This window comes from Sander lucioperca, chromosome 6 (genome assembly GCF_008315115.2).
Source record: "Sander lucioperca isolate FBNREF2018 chromosome 6, SLUC_FBN_1.2, whole genome shotgun sequence".
NCBI classification, from domain to species: domain Eukaryota; kingdom Metazoa; phylum Chordata; class Actinopteri; order Perciformes; family Percidae; genus Sander; species Sander lucioperca.
In genome coordinates, this window is record NC_050178.1 from 17,878,394 (window position 1) to 17,894,199 (window position 15,806).

Genomic DNA, 15,806 nt, shown 5'->3' on the forward strand with positions numbered 1-15,806 from the left:
TTTTTAAGATGTGAGTGGTTAGTCATTGTTTAAATGTAAATTATCTGTTTCCAGCTACAATGATAGTGCTATGCTGACCTTTATTGTACCGTGGTTGAGACAGCTCTACGGAAACTTACTGAAATGCCTACATGCACAGCAGGGGGCACATTGTATGGGGTCTATTTATGCCTCCTTTCTTCTATTGTATATAAAGGATAAAGCTGTCAATCTTCTGGCAATCTTCTATGGTTCTCTTATTGACAACAAATCTCATACCAAGATCAGAACCAAAAATGTGTTAGTCTGTCTCTCAATACTTTCTGACTTCCCTGCCCTGTCTGTTGCTCTCAGCCCCAAGCCCAATGATTTCTACTGTAAATGTTTCACAAATGCATTGATTCCATTTTTGAAAAAAGCTTAGTGATTTTCTAAAACAGCAGGACACTGGATTTTAGCAAATGTTACCAAACAGGAAAAAGTATTTCCTGCAGCAGAACGGTGTATGTGGTATGCGTGAAAATGAACTACTGTGTTTTCATGGTAATAAAGAAGCATGTTAGTCAGTACAACAGTGATTACGTTTACATGCACCTGATATCCAGTTTTTTGCCCTTATTCTGGAAAAGGCGATATTCCGACTAAGCTGTTTACATGGCTAATGAAAGTGAATATTCCACTAATATTCCCGCTTACATGTAGCCGTGCAAAATACAATTTTTTCAAAGTTTACCAGTGGCGGAGGAGTTGTTGAACTGTGTGAACACAGCCTCCCTCTTTCATTCCTTCTTGAAAAGGTCACTGTTGTGATGTGATGTTTGTCTTTCAGTTTAAAAGTAGCTGTGTTTCTCCTTTTCTTCAGGCCGTGCATCTCTACTGCAGCCCTGCAAACTGTTGGCTGGTTGGTTTGTGTACAGCAACCACAGCAACTCACAGAGCTGACTGTAAGCCGTAAACAGGCAAGAGGCCGTAAACTGTCACAAACTGTAGTAAAACCCTGATTGAGAAGCAGATTCTGAATGTGCTGCATACATGTCGAAAGAATGCCTCTAAAACCTGAATAATAGCGGAATATCCCACATCCCTTTTTAGAAAATGTTAAATTCTGAAAAAGACCTTATTGGGAATATCCAAACGGAATATGCTGTTTACATGACCTGCAACACATTTGGTATAATGGCATGTTCGGAATAATAGTGGAATATTAGTGTGCATTTAAACGTACTCACTGTGGCTTATTGACGTGTTTTAATCAAAAATGGGGCTCTATGGCACCGCTAACACAAAAATCCTTACTGGGTAGACAAATGGCTGTTGATTTGATTTGCGGAGATATGTGAAATCGGCAAACTTGTTTATTTCGTATGTCATTTTCAGCCATATCTGTAACGTTTAATGATGTTAAACACGACCTATCTGACCTCTCTGCTGTGCTTACTTTCTGTACTGTAATGTTTTGCTAGCATCTTTAGATATACATACATATACATACATACATACATACATACATACATACATATATAATAGCATCCAACGTGCATCTTAGATGAATGAGATAAGAGTATATCCAGTCGTTCTTTGTCCCCATTGCTCAGCTCTGTTAAATTGTATGTACAGTACAGCGGCCCGTTTCAGGAAGGAGGTTTAACAAACTCTGAGTCTAACCCTGATCTCTGAGTTGATTTATCCTGAGATGGGAAACTGAGTTTTCGGTTCCAGAACAGCTGATTCGAGTTGGTTCAATCAACTCGGAGTAGGTTCACTCTGAGTTAAGCGCGTGCACCACCACAATAAAAACGCAGTGTGAATGGAGCCATGATACTATGATTCACCATGGTAACAAACACAAACAAACTGGTCGACGGAAATACTCATGCGCACATACAGCGAGTTTGAATATATATTTGGTTAAAAAAAGCAACACAGTTGCTGCTGCAAAATAGCGAGAATTGGTGTGGGAGAAAATTGCTGCTTGAGTCAATGTGTAAGCTCTAATATAGTGTATTAATTTCATATTTAATCACAGGTAACCTATAATATTACTGGTGAAAACTGGAATGGTAGTACACCTATCATTTCATTTAGGTGCAATCCTGCGGGCAAAAAAGTAAACTACTACTAATCCCATTCTGAGGTTGCAGCACCATCATTAACAGAATTATGATTTACAATAATTTATTTCTTTTTAATGTCTCTTACTGGTTTGTGTCCAGGGAATTCTACAAAAATGTTTAAAAACGCTTCAGAGCGAGTTACACTCTTCTGACGGCGCTTTGCTACAGTGGCTTTATATGCTCCGCATCACCAATGTTGTAAAGAAAACTGCCGTTTGCAAAAAAAAACGTAATGCGACACAAATAATCTGCTGGGATGTAAGAGCATGTCCACGATGGGTGACGTTGGTGATATGAGGCCGGATAAGGTTATGTAGGCTACATAACTGATAGACTGGGAAGAAAAATGATACTGCTCAAATAACCTAGGTAGTTATCTGGAAATTAAAATCTATCTATAGTCAGGGCCTCAATATCATCTCCCGACATATGTTTAACTAAAGAAGTAATACATCTTCTTCATCAACGGGATCGTTGACAAAAGGAAATGCCATGTTCGGAACAAAAACGTTTTATAATCAGCCTAACATGGTTAATAAACCAACACGTTTTTTAACAAACTGCGCTAAAATGCGCCTGATACAGACGAATGAATGAGGAAATGAAAGTGCTGTGTCAGAGGGAGGAGACTGAGAGAAACTCCAGGTTTATTGAAGAAAACTTGATCCCGACCAGGTTAGGTTCACAGACTCAGTTACCATAGTAACTGACTCTGAGGTTAAGTTACCTCTCTTTCTGAAACAGAAAACCCAGAGTTTCCCTCATCTCAGGGTTAACAAACTCAGAGTTTCACTAAACCTGCTTTCTGAAACGGACCCCAGGAGTTTTCTACCTGGAAGTTATTGTAAACAAACATTGTGATTAGGTCTATAGTGTATCAGGCTTTGATCCACACACACACACTACATGTTAGTATGAATTCTTGGTTTGGCTCTGTAATGATAATAAAAATATAGAATATTACTAGACTTTCCCTTTATGCTGCAATGCACATAGCTCTCCCTGTCACTTAGATATTTGTCAAAACTACAACAGATTGTAAAATTGCGCAATATTTCTTTAAGAATGGAGAACCCATGCAATGTGCCCCTTGCCGTAAATGTCTGGAACCCACCACAAACGCACAAACACTGCTGCGTCAGGCCACTATAATTTCCCTTAACACCCTTGCCACCCTCCCAGTTGCTGGTATGCTCATGCACTTTATCAACACACACACATGTACACACACACACACACACACACACAGACGCAAACACAGACATACACACAGACACACGCATAAACATACAAAGACACACACACACACACACACACACACACACACACACACACACACACACGGACAGTGTCCAGGGGCTGCTGCCTCATTCACTCAGCACTCATCTAGAAAGCCTGTGATAAATGGCTCTCCAGCCATGATGTGTTATTTTTTTCTGCTACAGAAGTTTTCCTCAAGGTAGGCAAATTTAATAATGCAGACATTATGTAAATGACCTCATTAAATAGAAAATGCATCCTAAAAAAAGCAGACGCCTCCAAACATGCTATCTTGTTTGTAGCATTTATAAACATTCATTCAGACTGCCTCCACAGTTTATCACAGTGTAGTAATGAAAACGAATAACAGACCCACAATTAGGTTATTATGCCCTTGATGATACATACACACAAACACACACACACACACTTCAGAACAAGGCCAAACATCGTGTGGGGTTTATGGCACAACACACAGCACTAAACCATCTTTAGCTAATAGACAATAATGTAAATATACTGTATCACAGCAGTAGGACCAACATCACTGTTAACCCTTATAATGCACTGTTCCACTTGAAGGTGGAAACAAGAAAAAATGCCTAAAATATTACTAAAAATAGAACAAATCTGGATAGGTGGCACAGAGATCTATTGTGGGTACATCTGCAGTTATTTAGAGTAAATGTAGATAGGGAAAAAGGAAAAATTAATGTTCACCTAAATAATATCAAACCAAATTTAAGGAAATTTCCATAACCAAGATCCTGTAAAAGATATAATGCACCTTGATCTTGAGGCTCTAAATTGTTGATAATATAACAAAGCTCAACAATTATACCATGTTCAGAGTGGACATACACCCTAACCTGATTCTGTCAATTATTACTTTTACATGCACATAATATTCCGGTTTTTGCCCTTATTCCGAAAGGGACGATATTCCGACTAAGCTGTTTACATGGCTAATGAAAGTGAATATTCCACTAATATTCCCTTTTATATGTAGCCGTGCTACATATAAATAATAAATAATAAAAATATAATAAATAATACCGGAATATCCCATGTCTAAATCAGAAAATGATATTTTTGGAAAAAGGCATTATTAAGAATATCCAACTGGAATATGCTGTTTACATGACCTGTATCAAATTCAGAATATTGGGCCTCATTCACCAACCGTTCTTATGAAGAAATGTGTTCTTAAACCCCACTTACGCACTTTTTACGAAGATTCTCAATTCACTATTGTTTTCTTATCTTGGATTTGTTCTTAGCTAAGAACAAAATCTACGAACACTTAAGAGCACTCTTACGCACATTTGAGTGATGACAATTTACTCCAAATAATTGGTTACAGCATTTTATTTAATTCTACAGTCGTTTACAATGATAGTATTGTACTGTAATATATTTCTGATCATTTGTTGAACAAAAAATCATAGTATGCAAAGAAACACTAACACTGCAATTTACAATTGATCAGCAATTAAACTGATTAAATCCTGTGTTACTTGATGATTGATTGTGCTATTTATAGGGCCAAAATGCAGTGGTGGAATGTAACAAAGTACAAATTCTTAGTTACTATACTTAAGTACATTTTTCACGTATCTGTACTTTACTTAAGCAGAATCAATAGTGCATACTTTTGAATTTTACTTCGTTACATTTTGCAGCTATTATCTATACTTTCTACTCCACTACATATCTACAACATTCCGTTACATTTTCTGATCGGTTTTGCCCCCTGCCAAAACGTCTTCCTGACCGTCACACGTTTGTCTCACCAGTGAAGTTTGGTTAGATATATATGGGGCACTGCCGATCCTCCAAGCCAGCTCCGGTGCTCCAGAGCCTGGGCGCAGCACCGCTGACCCTCGGGAATACAGCCTCCGGTAAAAGTGAAAATGAAAATGTTTGTTTTTTATTATTACCGTTTTTAAATCATAGTTGCCTCTCCACAGAGTTGTTTACTCCTCCGCCAGGCAGCGTAAGATGCGTTCATATCTTATTTATTTGGCTGGACCTCTTCACATCTCCCCATTGTCGCTGCTTCACACACTTTTATTTGCTTACTTGCATGGTTAAATAAAATAAAACCGTCTTAAATACATCCATGAATAAAACCAACCGCATTCCGATTCTAACAACATATTTCCGTTTTATGCTGGTTAGGATAGGAACTTCTTTTAAAAGCCAGGCCATGTTTGTGGTAGTGGACATCTTCTACTTTTACTAAAGTAAATATGTCTCTGGTTATTTGTACTTTTACTTAAGTACCGAGATTCAGTACTTCCTTCACCACTGCAATGTACAAGTCATCTGCGACTCCGACAATTATCACTTAAACGCAGTCTCCCGCTTCCCAGGAGGTGCACAGGAAGTGTCATGTCCTTATATGGGAATTTGCGGGGCGTTTTTTAATGCTAATTAGGAACAACTGGCACGCGCTTTCAATTACGAAGACGTGGGATTCATCAATCCTAAGAACACAGGTGCGAACAATTCTGTTGTTTAAGAACACGTCATGAATCCGACGTAGACTTTTCTTAGGGACTTTCTTAAGATCATATTTAAGAGAAAACTAGATATTGGTGAATGAGGCCCATTGTCATTCAAAATAATAGTGGAATATTTGTGTGCATGTCAACGTACTCACTGCCAAAACTGCAGAATAGAGCAACATCAATCAAAGGAGGACATAAATAAGGCCTTTTTTATTGGTTACATTCACCGTATAAAAAAAGAAAATCTTAAAAAAATAAAAACAATTGAGTCTAATATCAATGCTGCATTTCTAAATAAAGTGTATATTATTATTATTATTATTATTAGTAGTAGTAGTAGTAGTAGTAGTAGTAGTAGTATTAGTATTATTATTATTATAGTATATTCATAGTAGTAGAGCATAAAACAAAAGTGCAGTTTGGCCAAGTTCAGAGCAGGCGCTGGGGACATTTAACATTATACTTTGACAATCTAGTATAGTGAAGCAGGGTAAATAAAAGAATGAAATAAGGAAGTGAAAAGCTTTCCTTCATGTAAAATAGAAATCTTAAAAGACATCTAAACATAACAGTTTACAGGTCACTGTGCACATGTGACAGTATTTCAAAAAGTGTTTTTGTTATGATTAGGATTGATAATTTCCTTATTGTTTTGAGATTACAGAGAGAGAACACCCAATAAAAACAATTGAGTAATGTTTTAGTTGTATGATCATGGCTGAAAAATGAACAATATGAAATAAAAAAAGTATCTGGTTCTGGAGGACAGAGAGCATAAATGTGCTCATGAAGACACGTAATGTTTGTCCATGTACGCACCAACCACCAAGGCAAATTCCTCGTGTTACTTACTTGACAATAAATCCTTTTCTCATTAACTACAATGGCAGTATATCCATTAAATATACATCTTTCTTGCTTACAAGGTAGGGCTTGGGAAAAAAAATCATAGTCACGATTATTTTGGTCATTATTGAAATGACGATTGTTTAACACTCATTGACTTTTGGAAAGATGTTGTAGTTATTGAATTTAAAAAACTGGGGCGTCTGGGTAGCTCACCTGTTAGAGCGCGTGCCCATATATAGAGGTTTAACAGCGGCTGCTCCCCTTTCAAATAAAATGAAATGCCCAAAAAAATAATCTTTAAAAAAAAACAAAAAAAACAGTGAAACTGTTAAACAAATCAACAGTGAAAACACCTTGAACTGTGACATTTCCCTTTATACTTTTCCCGTTAAAAGTTTTTTTTTTTCATTCAGAACAAGCAAAACGTAATGTGCATGCAAAATAATGGTCTTTCTCGATCATATTGTTTTTGTCATTATTAGGAGACAAAATCGTAATCCAGTTAAAATGTCCATTAATTGCGCAGCCCTAGTAGGAGTTGAAATGTTGTTAGTCCCAGGTACCAATATTTTTTGCACAGTCCATTACAAAGGTTTCAGCTGTTTTCAGAGCATTGAAGAATAATAGATACAAGGCCAACATTGTCCTGAAGTATCCTCAAGCATATGCAATAATGTCACTAATGTCATTAAAGCTTTGTGAGTCTGGATTTGCTGTTCATACCAGAGAAACTTTTTCAGGAGGATGATTGAAGGGAGTGATATTGAGGATGTCAGTAGGCACTGAACAATGGATCCTCATTTTATTGATGTCATATCCATTATGTGCACTTGTTAGCTGTATATTCACAGACACCATCATGCCCACTCAGCTGTTGCACCAAGGGCCTTTAGTTATTGTTGATTCTGTAGTCATTGTTCCCAGCATGGCAAGGCAGCCTTTTTTTTAACACTGTCACTAAAATACAAAGCTCCTCTGTTCCTGTGTGGGTTCATCCCGGCAGCACAAAAACGTCTTCTACATCTTTACTTGAATTTTTCAGGCTAAGAAACATTGTAAGAATAGGCCTGTCCTTCAACCTCAAGACTATAAGTCTATAGTCAGGTCTCTCAACGCAATTGACACTGTATTCTCGAGGAGGAGCACTGGTTCGGGTGAGCCAGCATGTCCTGACGGGACGCTTGCTGCGGGGTATACGATGGACGGCTGGGAGAAATGGCGTGTTGTGTGTCTCTCTGCTCTTTCCGTGGAGGACGTTGAGGATATCTACCTATTTGGAACCCTGATAACTGGAATGTTGCTGATTGGAGGATGCTTCGCTCTGGTTTATCGAAGAATTGGAAAGACTTTGGTAGCTGTCCAAAGCCCAAGGAAGCTGTCTGGCCTGACTGAAGCTGTCGGAAAAGCGATCAGTTTGCAAACTGGAACTATTAATCGCGTGATGGAAAACAACATGGTAATGACCCGCGGCTTGGATACCATCATGAGGAAGGTCATGGATTTGGAAAGAAAAATTGACCAGTTGAACAGTGTGTAGTTGGACAATAGAATGAATGTTTAAATTAGAGCAGCCATTCGCGTAGACAAAACAAATTTAATCTTTCGGCTCCCTTATCCTGAACGGCCTTGCCAAGGCCGTCTCTTGGAACAAACAGTCACCCTGTTGGGGCTCTGCAAGCGAGACTCTCTTGGTTCCTCCCCCATCTTCCCCACTGCCTGCTGATTGTCGTATCGGTACTGGACTGTTCAAGGGTGTCACCATGGCAACGTGCTGTGTTTTCGCTATAACATTCTGCGGACTGGGTCACTAGTGGGACTGCCGGGCTGTGCGTTTCTCAGCAGGCCAAACTCCCCCAACCTACCCTCTCCCCAGTCCAACGCCTTCGCAGCCAAATGTGCAACTGTACATTTATGTTATGTTATGTTATGTTCAGCAGTGCAAATGTACTGTTTGTGTGCCTATGTGCTGAGGTGTTTTTTTCCTGTTCCCACACTGTTCTTATCTTTATGAGGATAGTCTGAGAGTTGCTTTTTTTTTCCCTCTCCTCTCCTCATGTGATGCTGTATTCTCCCTGCGAGAGTTAAGAGAGAGTTGTTTTGGCGCCGCATATATGGCGACTCGGTGTGTCTGTGCGTGTTGCTTTAATGTGACATGCACCTACAGCATCAGGACAAATTCCTTGTGTGTGTAAACGTACTTGGCAATAAAGCTTTTTCTGATTCTGATTCTGATTCTGATTCTGAACATGTCATTTACCTCAGCCAGTCTGCACTAGCTTGGGTCCTACTGGTCCAGAACTCTGCAGCGAGGCTCTTAGCACGGATCCAACTGGTCCCAAACTCTGCACCAGGGACATTAACCAGGTCTAACTGGTCCTGAAATCTAAAGCAAGGGTCTTAGCCCAGGTTCAAATGGTCCATAACTCTACGGTGAAACTCTAGGTCTACATCCTACTGGTCTTGAACTCTGCAGCAAAGCTCTTAGCATGGGTCCAACTGGTCTCAAACTCTGTACCAAGGCCAGTAACCAGGTCTAACTGATCCCAGAATTTAAAGCAAGGCTCATAGCCCAGGTCCGAAAAGGTCTATAACTCTACATCTCTAAACTCTGATTCTACATCCTAGTGGTCTTGACCTCTGCAGCAAGGCTCTCAGCCTGGGTCAAACTGGTACCATGCTCTGTGTCAAGGCCATTAACCACGGTTTGTGTCCATGTCCTCTAGAATGACACACAGAAGTGTTTTCTGATCTGATCACTCAATTTGTTTGTGCATTCCACTCAACTCACTGTTAAAACATATATCTCCTGGTTAGGTGTTACGGAAACTGTGTGGTTTAACTTACAATTACTACCCTATTGAGGATAGGGTAGCTTCGACATTGTGCTAAAAAAAACTAACCGTTTTGCCAACTCTTTTCCAATGAAAGTACCTAGCACTAGCTCCAAAAGTGGCTAGATGACGTCATACGATCAAATGCATATTGGTCACGTCATTGTAAATCATGTTTATAAAGCTCAGTCGTTGTGAAAGGGGAGAGGGAAGAGATACCCTGTGCTGTTGGCAGAAGAGCTGTTTCTAAGCTTGATTACATGCTGCTTATTGTATAACCACACGTTAATGTTAAGGCTCAACTCTATGTACTGATAAGTATTGGACCAATGTTTATCAGGGTAAACAGCTTGTTGTTTCTGCTTTAGTGAGGGTTGTGTGTGTGTGTTTTTGCTAAGTGTGTGTTCTGTCAGATAAAGCAGTTTCTTAGGGACTTTACCATTTCATAGATGCAAAGAAGTAAATAAAAGTTAACCATACAGATGACCAGGTTTGTGACAGCAGAGGGGTTGACACCAGAAGGGGGGAAGTAAATTAAATCCTTAAAAGCATAAAAATAAGGAGTCTCTGTGGTGTGCAGGTAGCATGCTTGTTGAAATGCACAGTCACCCTCCTGTGATTTGTGGCACGGCAGTGACGCTCCGCTCTGGCTTCTCCAATGTACTGTGAAGTAATGAAGACTCTCTATGGAAAGCGTCTCTGTCACATCAGTCTGTCAGGCAACTCCCCAGTGAAAAAAGTACCTGTTTCTCTAGACCGAGCACCACATTTAAACCATGGCCTTCTCTTGTTTGTTTGTTTGCTTACAGCACGTCCACGTCCATGTGCTGCCCAGGAAGGCGGGGGACTTTGAGCGGAATGACAGCATCTACAATGAGGTCAGTTGGCATATTTTAGACCATCCTAACTACTTTATGCTTGCAGATTGCAAATGCAAAAGACAACTTGTATCTGACCTATACTACACATTCTGCTCATTGTCACACCATGAGTAGCGTAGAATAGATGATAAAATATAAGATAAATAGTCGCTATTGTCATTATCTTAAAATAAATACAACAAAATTGTGAATGCCCCTCCCAGCAGTGCTTAAAATAAACTATATTGCACACATCCATATATAACAGAAAAACAACATTAATTCAAACAGCAACATTCATCATAGAACAAGGGCAGGTAGGTTGTGATAGTACTGTAAGTCAATAGCATTTCCATTTGAGTGTTGTTTTCCCCACCCATCCATCCAAAGATGCACTTTATTGTTTCCTCTGTAGATCAGCATGGACTATATATCTTGTAAACAAACAGTAAATGTGTTTTAATTCCAATTCAAACCTGATTTGTTTTCAGTTTAGAGAGTATGATATACATTTTTTGTGTCATTATGGCCAATATCTTCCTCGTTGTCATTGTTTTGGTTTATTTTGTAAAAAGAAAATCAAGTTTAAATTCTTAAGAACATAGTTAAAAATGAAACACCATGGTATGGTTTACATTTTGTACTACTTTGTTATCTGCAAGTGCCTTTATCATTTCAAGTGTTTATTGTAAAAAGAAATGTTCCAGAAGATTCCAGCCCATAAAGAATTCATAAACAGTTACTGTATGGTTTGGTTTACACTCAAATATATTGCTCCCAAATTGAAACCTGTTAAAATGAACAGAAACAAAAACTTTGTTGATTATATTCTCAGTTATCCAGGTCAGGACTTGAAGAGGTGTTGCCATTGAAGAGGTTTTGGAAAGACAAAAAAAATGTCCAGTACAAAATACTGCTAGAATGACACCACAGCACCAGTTTGGTTGTCTTCTTTTATTACTCCATACTTTAGCTGAAGGAAATACCAGCATACATTCAAGCAAGGCCCCGTAACTTTTTAATAAAATACGCTCAGTTCAGTACACAGTAAGGATGGGAAGATTCACTAATTTGCTGCAGTGCGCGAATATAAAAGTGCAGGGTGTGAGTATACTAATTAAAAAAAAAAAAACAGTTTGCACCGGATGCAACTTGGGGTGGACTCCTGATGTATTGTTTCCAACATCTTTTCATCTGTAAAATCTGTTTTATTTATATTATTAGTAGAGAGGCTGTGCCTTTTATTTTTAGAGATGTGACCAATAATTTGTGACCAATAGTTTGATATTTGGATAGATTTCTCCTCCCTAAACTGTTTCACTGTCTCCGGTGCGCTCTATCATCCCCCTCTGCTGTGACCAATTGGCGGCTGTGGAATGTGTGTCCGGCCGCGTCACATTTCGAGATTAACATGGAGGAGGAAGGCCGACACATTCTACCAAAGTCCTACAAATCATCGACAGCTTTCCTTGACCTGTAAACTCGCTCTCCTCCATTACTCCTGCTGTAACTTGTGTGCTCTGGTGCTGTATATATATATATATATATTGTGTTTTTTGTGGAGCTTCACAGAGATTTGCATTATGAAAATGATATGGCAATGCCGTTTCCGCTATGCTGTGCTGCTCTGCTGCTCTGCTCACAGTGACATGTTGAGATGTCATCAATGTTCCGTCCCTGAACAACAACTGAGAGAAGGTCCACTTTTGGCAATGCATGAGCCTGAGGCAGAGTGAGACCACCTTTATGCAGTGGTGGGTAAAGTAAGGCAAGGGAATTCATTTATATAGCACAGTTCAGACACAAAGGCAATTCAGAGTGCTTTACACAAGCATAAACGTAAAAAGCAAATACTGAACATCTTTATTCAAGTAAAAGTTTGCTTTTTTGTTAACAACAGGCAAAGGGACTGCCAATGAAAACTAGCTTTTAAGCTCACTTAATGTTCACTGTCCTATTTAAAATATACATTAAGAAGTAGCCTACAAATACTCTCAAAATAAATTACTCAAGTAAAAGTCAAACTCACCATTGGTGAAACACAGTCAAGTAAAAGTAGAGGGTTCTGATTGAATATAATTAACAGAATGTCTGTCAATATATCCTATCATAATCAAACTTGTTATTCAGAGAGTAAATATGCTTTCAATACGCCTTGTATGGAAATGAAAGTATGTCTGCCAACTTGTGAAAGTGCTATGCAGGCTGCAGGTAGGAAGGACCAAAGAAAAATTCTAACTATCTGTACCATATTCAGTTGTAAAGCATCAAATCGTCAAATCACGTCATATTGCATTAAATGACATTGGGTTGAATCAAATTATGTTAAATTGTCCTGCATTGCAATAGAAGGGGGAATGGGATCACATGAGTAGCTGCTGCACATGTATCTTTAATGTATCAGATCGTTAGCAATGCTTCAAGATGCATATCATCAGTTTCAGACTGGAGATGCTAGTACATAAGGGATTTACAAGCTACAGCCTTACTTTGTCTGGTGTGAAGAGTAGCTTGGGGTGGCTAAAGTTAGCAACGTTTACATAGATGTTACTGATATAACTAGTCAGTTAGTTGACTTTATGTCTCTTCTCTACTTCTACTATAACTACTACTGTAGGTTTTGTCACAAACACTTCAATGGTAAAACAAGTAAACTCGTTCCTTTAAAGATTACTTTTTGGGCATTTGGGCCTTTATTTGACAGCTGTTGCTTGTGGTTCCTTTCCACCCTGGATGGTTCATAAGATCTACATAATATATATAAAGGTTACCTATAAAAAGTTTGAATGCTTGTTGAACTGAGAATGCTTGAACGTTAACCACCACTCTGCATTCCTGTAAATGCAATGGTCACATTGGTAACCTCTTTGATGGCCATTTAAAAGTTGATTGGGCATCTTTGCTTCTTTTCCTGGCTGATGGCCCTCTAGCCAATCACCTAGTTCCCTTTCGCCCCCACTAGGCAAAACATAAATATATAAATACATAACTAAATCAAAACAGCAGCGGGATGGTGGAACCATTTATCTTCTCGTGCTGCAGAATTGGCATTGTTCTCCAAGAGCGAGCCTACTGTGTGTTACCGGAGGAATTTGAAAAACAAAATTCACTGCTAATGAACTGATTCACCTGTGGCTCCTAATAACTTTAATTAAACATCTGAGAGATGAGTTTGAACAAATATCAGTGGGCTCTACAGCCCCCTGGAGCCTGGATCTCCAAACCAATGAACCACAACACTTCAATAAGAAAATAATGAACATGCCTTTCAGGCTGTTTTAAATTTCACTCTGGCATTTTGAATTTGTAACAAGAGAGTCTGTAGCAAATGAATATCAATGACTGGTGAGTTTGATATGAATATTCCAATAACCACGTTTAATAAAAAAGAACTTCACTATGCTTCCCTCATTGTGCCTGGGGGGAGAAATGAAACATGCAGTTCCACAGCCAAGTCCCAGCAGCAAAATATAAATAGGTTTGTTTTTAATTTGCATGTGATCATAAGGGTTATTGTGAGAGCAGCGGCATCGCCGGCATTTATATTTTCCATGTCACAGCCAGCAAATGAGAACATTTTTCTCTGAGCTGTTTTCTTTGCAATGAATAATCGGCCAGGGTTTGTTCCCCTCATACCTCACCACTGTTAAGTGTTTTATAGATTTAACACGTTTATCTGTTCATAAAGACTATTTAAGAGGCAATAGAGCAGGTGAAGCCCTTTTCTCTCTACATTGTAAAAATTGGAGGAAACACAACCAGTTTAAAGCTGCACTTAGAGATAACATTGCATGAGGCAACTGTCCATTTTTTGACTTAAAAGACCAGAAATGACACGTTTACCATATCACCTTACTATACAGATGGGTGAAAAATCTAAGCAAAAGCTGATTAAGTGAGTGGAGGAAGAAACGTAATGAATGCAGATGCTTCCATGCAGCACAGGAGGGCTCACTAAATTGTTTGATTATGAAAAGTATTTAAATAATATGCCTTGATGGGACTAAAGACTGTATAAAATATGGACGGAGTCTCTGTGACGTCACCCATAGGTTTCTGAAAAGCCAAAATGAAGCTCAAAGTGGGCGGCTCCCGGTGGCACTGCATATCCCTGTGTTGTAGTTTGTATTAGAGCCGCCCGATTAGTTTTTGTCAACATTAAAATCACGATTATCTAACACGATTACTCATTGTCTTTTGGAAAGCTGTTACAATTATTGAACTTAAAAAACAGTGAAACAGTTAAACAAATCAACAGCGAAAACACTTTGAACTGTGACATTTCCCTTAATACTTATCCCGTTTGAACTTTTTTTTTTCATTCAGAGCACAAGACAAAATCAAAGTTCACTTTTTTTTGTGATCGTTAGGAGCCAAAATCGTAATCACGATTTAAAGTTTTGATTAATTGCACAGCCCTAATTTGTATGTTTGTACTTCAATTCAATTGCATTTATAGTGCGTTATAACAGACGTTATCTCAGGACACTTTACACATAGGGTAGGTCAAGTCCACACTCTCATTGACAGAGACCCAACAATTCCCCCAGGAGCAAGCATTTTGCTGTTTAAAGCTTTGGGTTCACTGGAGTTTGGGTTTTGGTTATGGTCAGTAATGGATGAAATAATGCACTTTTCCTCACACAGCTGATTTTGGTCTGGTCTGGCAGTACTGATACAAATCTCAATATTAGGCCAGTGGAGACACTTACCTGAAAACATGAATGTGATAAACATATTTCATGATGTGTCCAAAATGGAAAGGGTTCATCATGCTCAGTTAATTTTAAAATCTAGCCATTAGAATTTGAATAATGCAGTTTTGGTTATACGCGTGGGAATTTTGAGCTGATGGTGACAATGAGGAAAGGTTCAGGGATTGACACGAGGATTCATCCTCTGGTGACTGAGACACAACAATTCCCCCAAGATGCATGCATTTGGTGCGACAGCGGTGAGGAAAAATCTGGTGCTCTTAGTTAATCACGTCTGAATATGATAATATGAGGTGTCATATGTTGTCTATCTGCTGTTCTGCACTGACAAATGTCTGGATGCCTTGGTGCCCACGATTTAATCCCTGACTACGGACCCTTTTGTTGCATGACATACCCCTTTCCCTCTACATGTTTCCTGTCTCTCTACTGTCTGTCAAATAAAGGCAAAAGACCAAAATAATCATCTTAAAAAGCAAGCTTGCATGTGACAATGCAAGTGAAGGCATTAGTAATTGCTGTTAGAGTCCAACCAGATTTGCAAGTCTTTTTTAATTTGTCCAAACATCTCTATTGTACTCTATTGCTGTTCAATAATGCTGTGGAAATGAGTTCATCAAGACGAGTAAATGTGTAGGAAGTGTTGAGTCTGCTTGAACATCAAACGGCATCGATTTTAAATAAT

The 15,806-nt window shown here is 38.8% G+C and overlaps 1 protein-coding gene across 2 annotated transcripts in view; it reads left to right on the top strand.

Annotated features, from left to right (window-relative positions):
- The window catches only part of fhit (fragile histidine triad diadenosine triphosphatase), a 439,268-nt gene that overhangs the window by 347,031 nt on the left and 76,431 nt on the right, over positions 1-15,806 (top strand). For both annotated transcript variants that reach the window (XM_031277239.2, XM_031277238.2), the window contains one exon: positions 10,356-10,424. In XM_031277239.2, coding sequence (XP_031133099.1) covers positions 10,356-10,424 — 69 coding nt within the window. The remainder of the gene's footprint in view (positions 1-10,355; positions 10,425-15,806) is intronic.